Source organism: Alligator mississippiensis, chromosome 14 (genome assembly GCF_030867095.1).
Source record: "Alligator mississippiensis isolate rAllMis1 chromosome 14, rAllMis1, whole genome shotgun sequence".
NCBI lineage: Eukaryota > Metazoa > Chordata > Crocodylia > Alligatoridae > Alligator > Alligator mississippiensis.
In genome coordinates, this window is record NC_081837.1 from 29,276,111 (window position 1) to 29,292,572 (window position 16,462).

The 16,462-nt window shown below is 45.4% G+C and overlaps 1 protein-coding gene across 2 annotated transcripts in view; it reads left to right on the forward strand.

Moving 5' to 3' along the window:
• FKBP6 (FKBP prolyl isomerase family member 6 (inactive)) overlaps positions 1-2,794 on the forward strand; it is a 66,842-nt gene extending 64,048 nt beyond the window's left edge. For both annotated transcript variants that reach the window (XM_059717657.1, XM_006258807.4), the window contains exon 9: positions 1,933-2,794. In XM_059717657.1, coding sequence (XP_059573640.1) covers positions 1,933-1,965 — 33 coding nt within the window. In that variant the 3' untranslated portion in view covers positions 1,966-2,794. The remainder of the gene's footprint in view (positions 1-1,932) is intronic.
• Positions 2,795-16,462: the final 13,668 nt, after the last annotated feature.

Consider the following 16,462-nt stretch of genomic DNA (forward strand, 5'->3'; position numbering starts at 1 on the left):
ACATTATTTCTGTCCTCAGTATACCTTTGGGTGTGCTCCTGATGTCTGCCATTTGCAGTCGCCAATAATTCCAGTGTTGTGTTGGCAGGAGCAGCAAGATATCTAAAGTAGGAATAATCATTTTTCTAGACTCATAAGCAAATGTAAGTATGTACATAGGACAGATTCTGGCCAATACATTTAAAGCCTTTGTAGGTATGACTGTATCAATAGGTAACACAGGCAGCACAGTGTATTATAACCAAGTTCTGGTAGAGCATGTGCAATGTCTTGTTAAAGATTAGCAAATAACCAAATTGTATTTTTATAAGAACAATGTTAAATGGAATTAGAACTAAATGAAGTAAAAGGAAATGATAAATGAGAATGAACAGCTGTGGGGGAAAGCAGTGAATAGGTGGTGTAGGAGTGGGTCATCAGATCATTAATGTTGGGCCTCCTTTCAGGTAGTTTTGTATCTTATTACATGGTCAAGTAAATAACACAAGGACCCTAATGAGCATCTCCAGTAAAAAAAAAAAAGACTGGAAAGTGGTAGCAGAAAGTTTACTCTAAACACAACACTCATGGAGGAAAGTCAAACCAACACTAATACTAGAAACAAATGAGGAGGCAGAGTGTAAGATATTAGGTAAGAGCTATGACACAACAAGGAGACCCAAGACTCAATCGCAGACATTAATTTTTAGGCACTTTTCTTTTTTTTAATGCCACTCCTCCCCTCTTACCTCCCCGCTTTCGGTTTGGGGAGTAAACAAGAAAAGGAACAATTATGGTCAGAGAGCTGGAAGTATCAACTCTTGAATAATGTACAAGAATATTATCAGTACATCTTGTCCATGCTCAGCTAAGGAGTAAATGCATGTACCTACAAGTACATATCAATGAAGGAAGAAGTTATTTCACATGGTTCTGGGTAGAGGGAGTGGAATTTAGAATAATGGGAAAAAATTAATGACATAGTCTTGAATACTCCACCTTCCCCCCCCCCCCCAAGGAACTTGCCTTGCTTTTGGAAGAGAGAATGTAGTGGGGGGTGAAAATTTACAGTCGGCAGAGCACTGAATGCATGCAACAGCTCAACCACCCTCAACCAGTTCACTTGGCTGCTTCAGGCAAAGCTGTAATGTTAACCCCCTTTCAGCTGCTGCTGAATTGCAGAGTTAAATTGGAAAATGGCTGCAAGAGGGTTAAAACAGGACTCTGCCTCTGTTGCTTGCTGGCCCAGAGAGAGGTAGCAGCCATTACAGCCTGGCATCTGTACTTCTGTTTTCCATGTTTCTATTCCAGCAAAAAAAATTGGCTTCCCTGCTGAAGACATGCCCTAGTTTTGGAAGGCTGTTTTTTGGGGGAGGAGCGGATGCAAGTAAATACGGTACTAATATCAGGAAAAAATGTAATGCCCCTTGCTCCTGCTTGAGTACGCTCAAGCCCAGCAACAGGAGGTTAAGCAAAGGGCTTAAGGGTAGTGCCTGAGAGCTGGATGGTCCAAACAGACAGCCTATAATCTGTTTTAACTGGTGGGTTTAGATAGTGGGTTTGATCTGCAGTGGGGAGGCAGCATAGGTTTCCCCTCAAAGTATTAGACCAGAAAAGCGGTAGACACGAACTGAATGGAACAGTTCTGTTATCACAAAGATGTGACTGGATGGCCAAAATAGTTATTTTTCTAGTGTGCGTGGTCACAAAAGGTCTGTTTTTTCTAGATTTTAGTGTATAACACTAGGAGATTGTTTCCTCTAGTCCAGAAGTGGAAATTTCTTTGATTTGCTCCAACATAAAAGAATAGGTGCAGGATTGTTTCAGAGCAAGTAATAACATCATAAAATATAAACACATTTTAAAAGTAACTAATCTCCAAGTAGTTACAACTGATAAATAGCTAAACTATATTTGTGAAGTGTTACTGATTTGTGGGTTTTTTTGTTCTAGAGTCCTCTGCAGATGAAGGGAAAAGTCCTGTGACTAGGAGAAGCTTGCCTCTCTGCTTCTGAGTACCTTGACATTGCACCTGTGTTGTGGAAGGAGCTCCGCTTCATTTTTAGAGAGCACAGAATTTAGGAGGCTGTGAACCTTGTCTCAGTTTTACATGCAAAGTTTTGAAGTTGCAAAATTCCACAGCTATCTATGCTCTTGTTCTAGAAAAAGGGAGAGGCTATCCCTACTGGCTTTTTCTCTCTCACTAAACAGAGCCCTGGCTCATTTGCAGGGGCTGATGCTCGTTTTGAATCGCATTTTCTCAAAGTTTGACCTCTGTTTCAAATTTTGGGCTACTTGGAGGAAATGCATAAATAAAGTATCAAGTTTTTTTGTGGGAGGAGCGGATGCAAGTAAATACGGTACTAATATCAGGAAATGCCATGATGCTTGTAATGGATACACAGATTGTTCTTAGAAAAAATATGTTTAAATTTGTTTTTGGTCTGAAAAATAAATCAATCTCTAGGAAATAATTTAAGCAGGTCTGGTGCCAACATTGTGTGAACTTGATTAGAATTTCTTAGTGGAAGAATTGGAGTTAGAAAACAGGATCCAATTTGTCTTGCCAATTTTCTGTCTGCGGAGCTAGTTCACTTGTTAGGCACTACAGCATGTTACACTCTTCATTTTGGATGAATGTTCCAGTGCATATTGACATTTAAATGTAAGTTGCTTAAAACCTTCCCTTCTCCCCAAATATTGTATGTCTTTCCACTTTATTTAGATGGGTTTCCCTTTGCAGAAATTATCTGCATTTTTCCTGCGTGGAGTTTCACAATTGTGGAGCAACTGAATAAATGTAAATTTGAATATATTCTGATGTAGTGGTATACAGCAAATGCAAAAATTAACAAGACAACACTCAAAGATTCCATGGAAAAGGAAACTGGTAAAACAAAACCCAATGTTCCTCTGCTATTCATCCCAACAGTGCTGGGCTAGGTTAGACAATTCCCTCTAAACTCCGCTCATTCCCTTATTGTTGGCTTACAGGGCATAGAGTCACTCATGGTGAATACACATTCCAGTGCACAGTAAGGCTGCTTTGCAAGAAATAAACTTCTAAGCTTGCTTATTTTCACTATCCCTGCCAGCTTCTTGCATTTCATGTGAACAAACTTTATGTTGACTGATTTAAAAAGAATTTCCACCTGTGGAATTAGAAGCCAGAGTGATAAACTAGTAGGTTAAGCTGCAGCATGTTGTAAGTACAGTACTAAATCCTTGTCATCAATCTAATCTCTGCTTCTAGAGCAGTGTTTGTCAACCTGTGGGTCGCAAGAATATATGAAAGGGTTGCAAACAAACCTTAGAAATGGATTCTCCTTTAAAGGAGAAAAACATGGGAAACCATGGCTTTTCCCTTGCAGGCTGGCACAGTTCCAGCCTGCAAGGGGCTACTTGGAGCCCCTGTGCCCCACACACACCCCACCCTGCCGCACACACTGGAGGGCAGGGACCTGGAAGCAGTGGGTTGTGAGTGATTGGCACTGAGTCGAGACTGGCCACTGATGTTTACAAATGGTTCCTAGTACAAAAAGGGTTGAGAACCACTATTCTAGAGGAAGGATGCCTCAAACTCCTCTGGGGAGAGGTGGAAGGTCAAATTCCACTCAGTTGCATGGTTCCTTAATGAGCTGCACCCATCTCACTCTTGAGGTGGCTCATTAGGAGTAAAGCAAGTTAAACCAAGCAGAGCTGTTTAGACTCTCCAGTTCCTTGCTATGAGAGAGAACACCAGCTTAAAAACACAAGAAGGGAAAGAAATGCATCTATGTGGTTGCTTAGCCTATTGTAAAAACTCACCTTGTATAGAGATTGCTTAATAGCATAGTGCAATGACCCACAACTGAAATGCTTATGTTGCATGCAGGATAGTTTAGCAGGATCTTTGGTTATAAGAAGAAAAAGTAACTCAAGCCACAACTACAGATAACAATTATTGTAAGCACATACCGTGTCATTTTTGCCTTCTTTATTTGCCTGATTTTGTTTCACTTGCTTATTTACTTCAGGCCTCAATACTTCTTGAGGTCCAGTCGTAATCATCTTAATATTTCTGTCATCAGATATACTCTGCAGACAACTTCCTCTTAAGTAAATATGTTAGTTCTGCCATTTATCTTTTTTTATGTTAACATACTACAATCGTATCTCTGTTTCACTCACCAGTAGGTTGAAGAAGCAGATTAATGTAGGGGCATGGACAGGTAAAACACTTGCGCTGCTTTAATAGGGGAGTGCAGCCTTACCAGAGTACAGCTAAATTTGGTGCAACTGTTGTCTGAGCTAAAAGCAGAGGGTGTTTATAGATGTTCTCCTGGGGGCAGAGCCGGGGGGGGGGGGGGGGGGGGGGGGGGGGAAGAAGGCACTTTAATTAGCACAGGTCTAAGAGCTGCACTAATTAAAGGGCCCAGAATATCACGCGTATCAGCGTCCCCACTCTGAAAAATGGCAGTGTGGCATTTTGAGTTATAGTTCCTCAAACAAGCTTTAAAGCACCTTGCCGCCAATTTTCAATGTGGGGACACTGATACACGTGATGCTGGAGTCTGCTGGAGCACAGTATTTACCACGCTCTAGCAGACTCCATGGAATCTGTTCCAACGCACTGTAATTACTGCACATTGGAGCAACCTCCCTGCTTGCGTATGGGAATCCTAAGTGGAGCTGGCAGCCTATCCCTGTATGAAATGGGATAAATTGTTGAAGTGCAGTTTCATTTTCTGTGTGGTAGGAGTGGACAAACAAAACAGCTGCACCTAATAGTTGTGTCTCCACAGGGTGTGTGCACTGCTCTTCCTTCTCCTTCACCATACACCTTTACAGTGGGGTAATTTTACAGCTGTCTGTGTCCTAAGATACTAGCTTTTAGTTTTGTATATTTTTGAGTATACACTAGGTGGCAATAGCCCTCTTCTTAATACTTTGCTAAAGCAAGCAGGTTGTGATTCAGTCCATCAGACTTAATTTCTGAATGTTAGTCTTCTTTCTAGAACTTGTTCTTATAACTTTATTTGATTAGAATCAGAGGGTGGTTCCCTCCTGGAATCTGAGAGCTTTTGTATTTAATGACTCCAAACAAGAAGACCTTGAAGGTACACATCTTGCAGAGCTCTAACATGAAGCTACCCATGCTTCCAACAGCTTGTTTTTTCAATACGCTGCCAGCATCAATGCAACGTTGCTGTCCTAGTAAAAACTAGAGTTCTCTTTTTTGTATAATGTGTGTAAGTTTAATAAACAAAAGTCATTATAGAAACAAAATGAAAACCTGTTGAATCCAGATCATTATCTGGTAAATATACAAAGGCAGAACCTACTACCTACTAAACTTAAGAAGAAAAATTCACAATCCAATGCCTTGATTCTGCAAAAACCATAAATGGGTACTTTAATTTTACACAAGAAATAGACTTTCTGATGTCACTGAAATTACTCACAGGGCGTGTCTACACATGTGCATTTTCTGCGCAGTAACAAATTATTGCACAGTACACCCACACACCTACACGTGCACGTCCGTATAGCGCAGTAAATACAGTGAATTGTGCCACTGATTTGCATATGCAGGTATCATGTAGGTGTCAAATTTACACCTAAGTAGTTACTGCACAGTAACACATGTGTAGACACCTTACTGTGCAGTAACACTGTGTAGGTAGACTGACTTGGGACTAACCTTAGTCCCAAGTCAGTCCACACACCACATTAATGTGTTTTGACACCTGCACGAGTGGACACGGGCCTATTCCCGCTTACTGCGCAGTAAATGTAAGCCAGCTTAAGCGCATGTGTAGATATACCTGCAGTCCACAAAATCAAGCAGCTGCATAAGTTTCTTTGTAGGACCAGGCATTAGATGTAGAAGGAACCTGTGATCATTTGTTGCATACCATAGGCCAGTGTTTCCCAACCAGTGTGCCACAGCATTTTGGGCTGAAGCCTTGCCCCCTGCTTGGCTGGAGGCATTCCCCACTCCTGCTGCTGCTGTGGACACAGACAGATGGGGAGTGTGGCTCCAGCTCAAAATGCTGGCTGGCTGGCTGTGCACCACCCCTCCCCGTCAATGCCCTGCTGGCCACCCCCCACCCCAGCTCCGCATCTGGTGTACTGTGGTGGTTTTATACTTAGGTAAGTGTGCTGTGAGGCAAAAAAAGTTAGGAAACACTGCCATAGGCCAGGGGTTGGCAACATGCAGCCTGTGGAGCTGCTGGATCAGGCCTGTAGATCTGGAGAGCTGTGCCTGTGTCAAGGCTGCGCAGCTTTCACCTTCACCCACACTGTTGCTACTTCTCCCCACCCTCCCAACTTTGATTCACCGTGGGCCAAGGGGATTTGGTAGCACATCAGTGATGGAGTGTTTTCCCTGCACCCACTCCAGAGCTGGACAGCTGGGATCAATACCCACACTGCCATTGCTCCCCTCACGTGGGGCACGAGCATAACTTCCAGCTGTTGAGGAGCTGCACCAGAGCCAGACAGCTTCCAGCTATGCCTGTACTATGGCTGGGGGGTGTTGAAGGTGTTGGCTGGGAGGGGGTACAAGGAGAAGCAGCAGCACAAACTTTTTGCAGGTACCTGGTCTCAGTGCAGCTTCCCACCAGCTGGAAGCTAGGCCTACACTGCAGCCAGGGGGCTGGAGGAAGTGTGGCTCCAGTTTTCCCACTGCCTGTTCCCCCCGCCTTTCCCATCGTTGATGCACTGCAGAAGCCACATGGCTCACATGGGACTGGAGTTGAGTTGTTCCAGCACACAGCTTGTAAAAGGTTGCCAGTCCCTCCTATAGGTAACAGAATTTTATAAGGGGTTCTTGCAGTGGAGTTTTCCATCCTTACCATGTAAACAACACTACCAAACCCAAAAGCTTGTAGTTGATTTAAACCAGTGGTTCCCAAACTGGAGCACAAGGCCCTAATGAATGTTCTGCAGCTGGTCTATAGATCACTTCAGGCCTTATATGCCTTTACAGTAACTTTAATAAAAATGTAACGCTAAGGATGCCTAGTGGTCTGCTGAAATGCTGAAGGGTGAAACTAGTCTGTAAGCCCAAGAAGTTTGGGAACCACTTCCTAGAGCATGTCTCAAAGATAGCCAACCTCCTGGTTTAAAGACCTCCACATGAATAACTTGAGGTTGCCATAAATTGCTAGTTAATTTTTGCAGGAATTTTTGATAGTTTATTTCCTGAAAACTCAGTCTTTTCACAAAAATGAAGTTAAGGTTTTTAAAAATTTGAAAAATGGTTTGATAACAAACGCTGAGGTGGTTCTTGAATGAGCCATAGATTTTGGTGTAAGTTATTTATTTGCACAGTTCAAGAGTTGTCTTTTATTTCTAGTTTGGGTTTTTCTTATGCCACCTTCCAACTACCAGATCTTGTTATGCCTTTGTCTGTTAACTTGGAGAGAGACCTTCTTTTCTGGGTAGGTACTTGACTTAGAAAAACTAAGGCTTTTTTCTGCGCTCAATCTGGTCCCCACCCCCGTCTGTGAAGCAGCGATGAAGCTTATATGAACACTAAAATATAAAACCTTGGCTTTCCTGTGTCTGAGATGAGTCAGAACTTCCTGATTATTGCCAGCTCTCACAAACTGCTTCTCTGTAAGTAATACCATAAGAATTGCAATTCAAGTGTAATATGAGTGAAAGTCCTATAGGTTGAATTCTATAGTCTCTTACAGCTTTCAGCATCAGGGCTCTGAGTGTACCAACCAGACAGTACTTCATACTGTCTCTATGGAGTAACCTCAGTAGATTCCCCCTTCTTCTGAATGGAATCAAAGTAGACTGGGATTGTAGGTAACCAAAAGATTTGGAATGGCAATGACTCACAACTGTTCACACTTGGAAAGTTGCACTGTTCCCAGCTCATTTATGGTAACTACTTGGCCATGCGTGGACTGAATATCCTTTGAGGAGTGCAGAAGTCAGTTGGCAGTCAGCATTTTAATAGCATGAACTACTGGTAGTCTGATGACAACTTGCTCCATTCCAAAAAAACAGGTCAGATACAGTGGGGATGAGTGTGAGAGAGAAATTGTCAGCAGGGCTAAGGACAGACATTCAAAAAGCCTGAGCCTGAATTAATTCAATCTTCGCAGGTTAGTCTAACCTAGCTAGGCTAAATCACTTTGTAACTGCACAGACATCCCAGACATGCCTGCAGTGGCTCAGGATAGAAGCTGGGGGGCACTAGAGCAGCCCTCCCTTCCTTCTACAGCACTGAGCTGGGTGGGGGGCAGGCCTGGGCAGGATGCTCTAATTAGCCCAGCGGGGAACTGATAACAGTGTTTATCACCCCATCAAGAAAACAACAGAGGGACATTACCAGCTACCTGTTGATTCTGCCTGTTGATTCAGCACAGACCATAGCCAGCATTTGGTTTATTTGGTCTGCTAGCTAATATACAGAATTCCTGCTTAGCAGGGAGTGGGGAGAGGGAGGAGGGGAGCGGCCTGGAGCCTCTGGAGCTGAAGCCAGGAAGCTGAGGGGAGGGGCCGGCCCTGCTGTGAAGCGAAGAGCCCAGCCCAGAGAGCATGCAGGGATGCTGGGGGTGTCTGGTTTATCTTAAACCAGCCAAGGGTCTGGGACAGACATTGCATAAATTGGGTTGAGCCAAATCAGTTAAGTCTAATACTACATCAATCAGGTTTATCTCAAGCCAGTTTCAGCCACTTTCAAACTGGTTTATGTGCACTGAACATCTGTTCTGTTACAGGTTTAAACCAGTTTCTGGTCACTTAAACCGGTTTATGTGTAATGTCTGTCCCTAGCCCGGAGGCCAAACCTTTTTGTAAGTTTCAACTCCAACTAACTTTCTAATTTGCTTCTCTGAGTCCGAGGCTAGATCTCCTACTGACATAGGACTTCAGGATCCTCAGACACCTGCAAAAAACTGAATTATAAATGAATACTAAGGACATTAATCTACTTTGATTCATTAAAGTCTGTTCTTCTGGGGAGGTTTTGAGGTCTATGAAATAGGGTCCTGGAGCAGGAATCTGAAGATTGGGGTCCTAGTTCTGGCTTTGCCACTGACATGCTTTGAGACCTTGGCAAGTCACTTTGCATCTATGGTTGTTTTCCCTCCCATTTGTGTCTGCCTTCCCACTATAGTTCAGATATGTATATACAGCACCTTGCACAGTGGGGTCTTGACCTCAGTTGAGACCTCTAGGCACTACTGTAATACAAATACCAATACTTTTGTCCTTGTTCTCATGTTACTGATATCTACCCATGGTAGTGTCCACCACTGGAGTGCTCTATGTCACCAGTAGCCTGGCCTCATGTTCTTCCACAGGCTAGGGTCAACAGATTAAACTGAATATTTTTTTTAAGTGCATTTCCAGTGTAATGTGCACACTGGAACAGAAGTACAGGAATAACAGACTAACTTGCCCCTTGGAGACTACAGAGAATGAGCTGTGTCCCTGTGTACCTCCCACTCGGTTCACTTCTCTCTCTAGCTGGAGCGGTGGGGAATTCAGTCCTTTCTTGCTCTGTGACCTGTCGCTTTTCCAGGTTCATTCTACTCATCTGTAGCTACTTTTCTCTTCTCTAAGCTGAGCTGCTCAAACCCATTTAATTTGGGGGGATTTCCCAGTGCACTGGGGCAGCAGCCTGAAACACAGACTGTTTTAGAAATGGACGGACTGCTGTGCCTTTTTATTTCAGCTGCCGTTTCTGAAACTCAGCAGAGCGGAAACTGCTTGCTGGCGCCAGCTGACTCGCTGCTGTGAACCCCAGAACTGGCACCTTGAGTGCTACTATTTTTGCATGTTCTGTTCTCTCTACCCCCTCGTTTGTGTTGGCAAATGCTGGAGAATGAAGCTGATTTAATTGGCAGTTGTGTTTGTGGCCAGGGTGTTATGAAAAGGTTTTCTGTCTCCCTGTGTAAGTTACACTGAATATGTTTTCATTCTTAATATAATATTCACTTCATTATTAGCTGAAAGAGGTTCTTTTGCAAAAAAAAAATAATTTTTCCTCTTCCAAAAATATATAAAAAAGTCCCTTCATGCAGCAGTGTTCTGAGGGCTGGGATTGTCTGGTGAAAGGGAAGTGAGAAACCTGATGGTAAATGTGATTTATACAGAAATTCCTTTCTTTCCCAGGGTGGTGGAACACTGCCCCAATGTGTTGATACTGCTGCTGGCTGCAAAATCCGAGCATTGTTGTTCTTTTCCCGAATGGCGATGTAGCAGGTTTTGTTTAATGTGATGAATGAGGTGTTCTCTGTGAGTGAATTCATTGGAGACCCGCGAAGTTCAGTTCCCTGATACGGTCGTACGGTCACTTTATTCCTTTAACAGGTTTATCCCTTTTATTGTATGTTCATTTCAGGGTGATTTTTCCTTTCTGCAGAGCAGTGACACTAGTGGATGCCTGTCAGTGTGGTTTATTTTAACCCCTTTGGCACTGAACGCTGGAATTTCCTGACACTAACTGATTGTGCATAGTAGTGGCTCAGTCTCAGGAAATCCTGTGTGTGCTTCACAGGGTTACTCAGCTCATTCCTTGATTAAGTAGTAAAGGCTTTTTCCTGTATCAGCAGGGTTTTGGGAGTATGATCTTCATTAAATGTGTGGGTTTTTTTAAATCCATTCTCCTTTAAGGGGTGTCTGCTGCAGCATGGACTCTCATGTACTGGGGCATGGGATTGCAGGACTGCGAACTATAGACAAGCTGGATTTTCAGAAAGGTTTTGACTGTATCCATCTCCAACTCTAAACCATTCTCTAGGAGAGCCACAGTCTCCGCGGTCTGTATGAGAAACAGCCCTTTCTGAAGATCCTTTCAAGGAAGAGACAAGGTTTATCGTCCTCAGAGTCCCCAGGCTTGTGCACCATAGGAGGATTGTAAAGGTCTCAGGCAGACATTGAGGCCAGAGAGCTTGCTTAGTCCCAGGGTTAACTGTTTTTTGTTTTTCTCTCTTGTGTTCTTTGGAACTTGCTGAAGTGGAGGGGGGGGACCTCGCATTAGAGACGGTTTTGTTTGTCGAGCTTGTCACAAGGCTTGACACATTCAGGTCATTTTGCATGGTCTGATAAACTTGCGGCTAGAGCCCTAGAATGGCCCCCTCCCAAGGCCACATGGAATGGGAGCAAGGCAGCATGGCAGTGGCCCAAACAGGAGCAGGCAAACCTGCGCACATTTGCTTTGCATGATAAAAGGCAGCTGGCAGTTTGTCTGCGGTGCGGTGGAAGAGGCCACTTGAATGCGTTGTGTTCATCAGCATGTTTCAACTAGGCACTTCCACTTAACTCATGCCATTTACTTAATCTTTGTGTCAGAATAGGACTGTGTCTGGAGGAACGAGTAGTAGGACAACACAAATATAAAACGCTCTAAGAGTGAAAACCAGCTGTGGTGGGTGTCCTGGGGAGATGGTGGAAGAGAGATCATATTCTCTTGAGAGTTTGTGTGTGGTCTTTGGGGAATGTTCAGGAAGTACTTGCAGTGAGTGTGACTAACAGTGGGTTGACTACAACTCTGAATCTGGGGTTTGGCAACCAGAAAGAAGTTACAATAGAATATCCAATATATCACTTTTAGTTCAAATGCAGCCCGTGGCAGAAATAATTCAAATGAAGTCATTTGGATTATTTCTGCCATAGGCTGTATTTGATCCTTCAGAGGTCTCGCACCAATCCCTATCAAAACCCATAGTTGGTCCTTCCAGCAGAAAGGCCAAGGAAGAATGGGCCTTTTGCCTGGGTCTTTGTCAGGCATAAAGGTGGGTGCTCAAACTGAAGCTGGCTGTGCAATTTATCCTTGATCCAAGTGCAACAGTTCTAGCTGTTGAGCCCCACATAAATCTCCCTCCTGTTGCAGAAGCCAGCTTGCCTCAGCTTGAAGGCCTCTTTACATGTCTGACAACCATGATTTAAGTCAGTGGTTCTTAACCTTTTTTGCACCGTACATCCCACCAACCATTAGTCCCAAAAACCCTGGGCCCACCATTATAAATGACAAGTGGGGGGGAGGGTACCCCGGTGGCCAATCAACAAGCTCCTGCTTCCCTCCCCCAGGGCCTCCGCCACCCAGCAGCCACAACCTGGCATAGCTGGGGACAGTGGGGATCTCACTGCTGCGGGCTGCCCCTCCCCACTGTCCTGGTGATGCAACCCATGCCTGCCACCACTTTGAAAGGTGCAGCCCTGCACCGCCGCCCTCGCTGCAGCCCCATGTGCAGGAGGTGCTTCACCGGGGCAGCGCAGGGCAAGCGGAAGCGAAAAGATCCCTGCGCGGCTTCTCTGCTCCATGCAGTGCCTCAGAGAACAGCGTTGCAAGGAACTCCCTGCAAGGAATAGCTGCCGCTCAGCTTCCCTCCCCTGAGACCTGGTGCTGCAGGGAGTGGAGGAGCCACATAGGGATCTTCTCACCATCGCTCACCCTGCACTGCCCTGGTGAAGCACTTCCTGCACCCAGGGGTACAGGCTGCGACAGGGGGCTGCACCCCTCATCCAATGTCCTCCGAGCAGAGGGAAGCAGTGACAGTGAAGAAGAGGAAAGGACAAGCAGAACTGAGGATAGCTACAGCGACAGCAGCAGTGGGTCCTCCAGCAGGAACTGGAGTGACAACAACGGAGAGGACACTTGAACTGAGTATGTGACCCTGCAGGTGGGGTGGGGATGGAAGGAAGCGTTGCCTGGTCTGAGGGACCAGGATTCGCTTGTTTGTTTTGTGTGTGTTGTGCACGATGTGGCTATTGTAATGGGTTCAGGTGGCCAGCAGGCCTTTGTACGGGTGTGGTTTTTGTAATAGGTGAAGGTTTTTCTTTGTGGTGTGATACTAGGAGTGTAGATATATATAACCTCATATATATATATATATATATATATATATATATATATATATATATATAGATACATATTCCCCACTCCCCTCTCAAAAAAAGTGCTTTTTGTTCTAGCTGATGAGACACTCTAATCTATTAAAGGCTTTGTGAAAGCGGTACTGATCTCTGGCATATCTAATATTCTAACATTGGATAATCCCATGCCGAGGGTCTCTGTGCCAGGTGGCTTTGGCCACGCCCTCTCCATCCTCCACTACTGATTTCTGGTAGTAGGTCTGGAGTTCACTCAGAGCCATTTTCACGCAGCCCACTACCTCTACGTCTGTGTGCCTGTACAACAGGAGGTTCCTGGCTTTCCACAGGGTGCTCCTGACACCAGCACAGTTTCATTAGGGGCAGGTCATGTCAGACCAACCTGATTGCCTTTTACAATCAGGTCACAAAAGCATTGGATGCAGGTGTTGCCGTGGATGTAGTCTTTCTGGACTTCAGCAAGGCCTTTGACACTGTCTCCCACCCCATCCTCATTAAAAAACTAGGCAACTGTGGCATCAGTGCCTACACGGTCAGATGGATTGCGAATTGGCTGAAGGGTCATACTCAGAGGGTGGTGGTGGATGGGTCATATTTGACCATGGGGAAGTGGGCAGCGGAGTCCATCAGGACTCGGTCCTTGGACCTGCACTGTTCAATTTCTTTATCAGCGATTTGGACGGCGGGGTGAAAAGCAACCTGTTTAAATTTGCTGATGATACCAAAATTTGGGGTGAGGTGGGCACGTTAGCAGGAAGGGAAAGACTGCAGAAAGACCTGGATAGGTTGCAGGGGTGGGCTAACAAAAACAGGATGCGTTTCAATACTGACAAGTGCAGGGTGCTGCACTTGGGCAGTAGTAACCAGCAGCACACTTATAAGATGGAAAACTCCCTTTCTGAAAGCACGGAGGCAGAAAGGGATCTTGGAGTCATTATTGACTCCAAGATGAACATGGGCCAACAATGCAAGGTCACGGTCGGCAGGGCTAACCGGACCTTATCGTGCATCCACAGGTGCATCTCAACTAGGGCCAAGGAGGTGATCCTCCCCCTCTATGCAACACTGGTCAGGCCACAGCTGGAGTACTGTGTCCAGTTCTGAGCACCCCACTTCAAGAGGGATGTGGACAACATTGAGAGGGTCCAGAGGAGGGCCACCCGCATGATCCGGGGACAGCAGGGCAGGCCCTACAATGAGAGGCTACGGGACCTGAACCTGTTCAGCCTTCACAAGAGAAGGCTGAGGGGGGACCTGGTGACCATCTTTAAACTCACTAGGAGGGACCAGAAGGGTTTGGGGGAGACCTTGTTTCCCCTAACGCCCCCCAGGATAACAAGGAATAACGGCCACAAGTTGTTGGAGAGTAAGTTTAAATTAGACATCCGTAAGAACTACTTCACAGTCAGGGCGACTAGGATCTGGAACCAACTTCCAAGGGAAGTGGTGCTGGCTCCTACCCTGGGGGTCTTTAAGAAGAGGCTTGATGCCTACCTGGGGGTCATTTGACCTGGCTGAGGTCATTTGAGCCCAGTTATCCTCCTGCCCAGGCAGGGGGTCGGACTTGAAGATCTACAAGGTCCCTTCCGACCCTACTTCTATGATTCTACAATGTGTGGCATGGCCCTGCCCCCGGCCCTCTTGTCCTTGTACAAGGTCTTCCAGGCGACCTTTTCCCATCTGGAGCCCCAGAAGAAAATGCACACGGCCATCTGGATCCTGTGGGTGACACGCTCGGAAGGGGGGAAGATCAGTGGGGTGTACAGAAGCACCAGTAACAACCTTCACAAGCATGATGCGCCCTCCCATGGAGAGGGAGCGCGTGTGCCACAGCTTTTCTCATGGGCTTTTTATTGTATAATTTTCCAGACACCTGGTGTTTGCTACTGTCAGATAAGACAAGATACCAGGCACAAGGAAAGTAATTTCTGTGCTGTTTCCTGTACTCATACTTGGACAGGAAGAGGCCTCTAGTGGCTCACCATCACCCCTGCCCTGTTTGAGCTGATCCTGGGAACTGCATTCCTGCGTGGTAGGCCTTTCATCTGCCATTCCAAATACAGTACTTTAATTTTGTCTGTCATTCCAAATACAGGTCTACCTGGCCCAACCCATGTGGCAGACTTCTTTCAAGCCTAGTGTTTTCTGCTATGATTCTGTCAGAACTTGAAAGTCGTGCTGGGTCGATCCTGGCTGGTGCCTGGATCACAGACTTTCAAAGAAGCCAGGGTGCTCCAGCACAGAATTCAGGGGTGCTCGTGAGAACGTACCCTCCACACTCAGCCTGTGCCAGCCTGGTGGCAGGAGGTGCTGTGCTGCTGGAGGTCCATCTCTGGCTGAAATGAAGAACAAGAAGAGATGATCTCTACTTATTAAATATCTCACAACATCTTTTACAAGCTGAGGGAAGTATTAACATTGCCGCCCTGGCCAAGATCTCTCTCCAGCATGACAGATATTCTAGTTTCCACCCCTGTACACTCAGATGGATCCTCACAACCCCCATTGAGATAAGGAACAACTGTCCCCATTTTTCTGGTGGAAAAGCTAAGGCATAGAAGCCACTGGACTACACTTAGGCACCGAAGTCTAAAATTTAGCTCCTCAAAACTCCCTCTCAGCTGTTGCCTGGAGGCACCTCAAATCCACAGATGCCTCAGTTTCCCATATTAAAGCTTTCCAGAGATCTGCTTCCCAGGAGACCAAACCTATCTCATACCTTAGCCTTGCTGGGATTCATAGATGCTCCCCGCAGGGTATCAATCCAGTAAATATTCTCAGAGAACGCTAAGCTATCCACCCGAGAGGTGGCTGCGTTTCTGCAGGGCGTGAAAAGCATCTGGTATCTCCACTGCCTACCTCAGCGCCCTGTGGAGGTTTCCTAACCAATGCTCTGTATATGCTTTGTGATTCTCAACTGAGCAGCACAGAGAGACGTATAGCAGCAGTATTCTGCGAACACGGCCTCCTTTTTAAAGAAATGTAAACACACAAAACCCCACTGTGCCTGGCTTCAAAATACAGAAGCCAAGTGAATGCGATTCTTCCCTCCTGTGGTCAGTTACAATCATACTTTATAGTCCTGTGAAATGAATTAGGGATGGTGCCATGCAGTGATGATTATTCAAGGCTTTGGGTGTCATTGGTAACAACTAACAGTTGTTTCAGTGAACATTGGTTTGCTTTTGCTTCTGATACTGATTTCTGTCTCATGGATGACATAACCATCGCCCTCCCCACACTAGGAAAATTCAAGGCAGACATGAGATGGAGGTCCAGTCCAACACAAAACCTCTTTGAGGTAGAGTTACGGTTATTTTATGTACAGGCCTTCAACAAAAATGTCTGTATAGGTTATGGTTCAAAGGAGTTCTGGCATATGAAAGTCAGGACGGTCCAGAGTCAATATGCCACAGCTTGCCTTTATGAGCTTCATGTTCATGGCTTATGTCCTTGCCTACTATTCACCAATAGGCTTAGTATTATACCAACTTACCAAGTGGAGTACTTGGCTGGATTGACGTTGTCAGCCCAGCTGGATGGATTTTAAAGCAAACTGGAGACTTGTGCATGGATGCGAGTTAGGTTGGGCAACATTTAAGTTCTGCTTTGAGCTAACACTGCACAAGGCTGTAAGCAT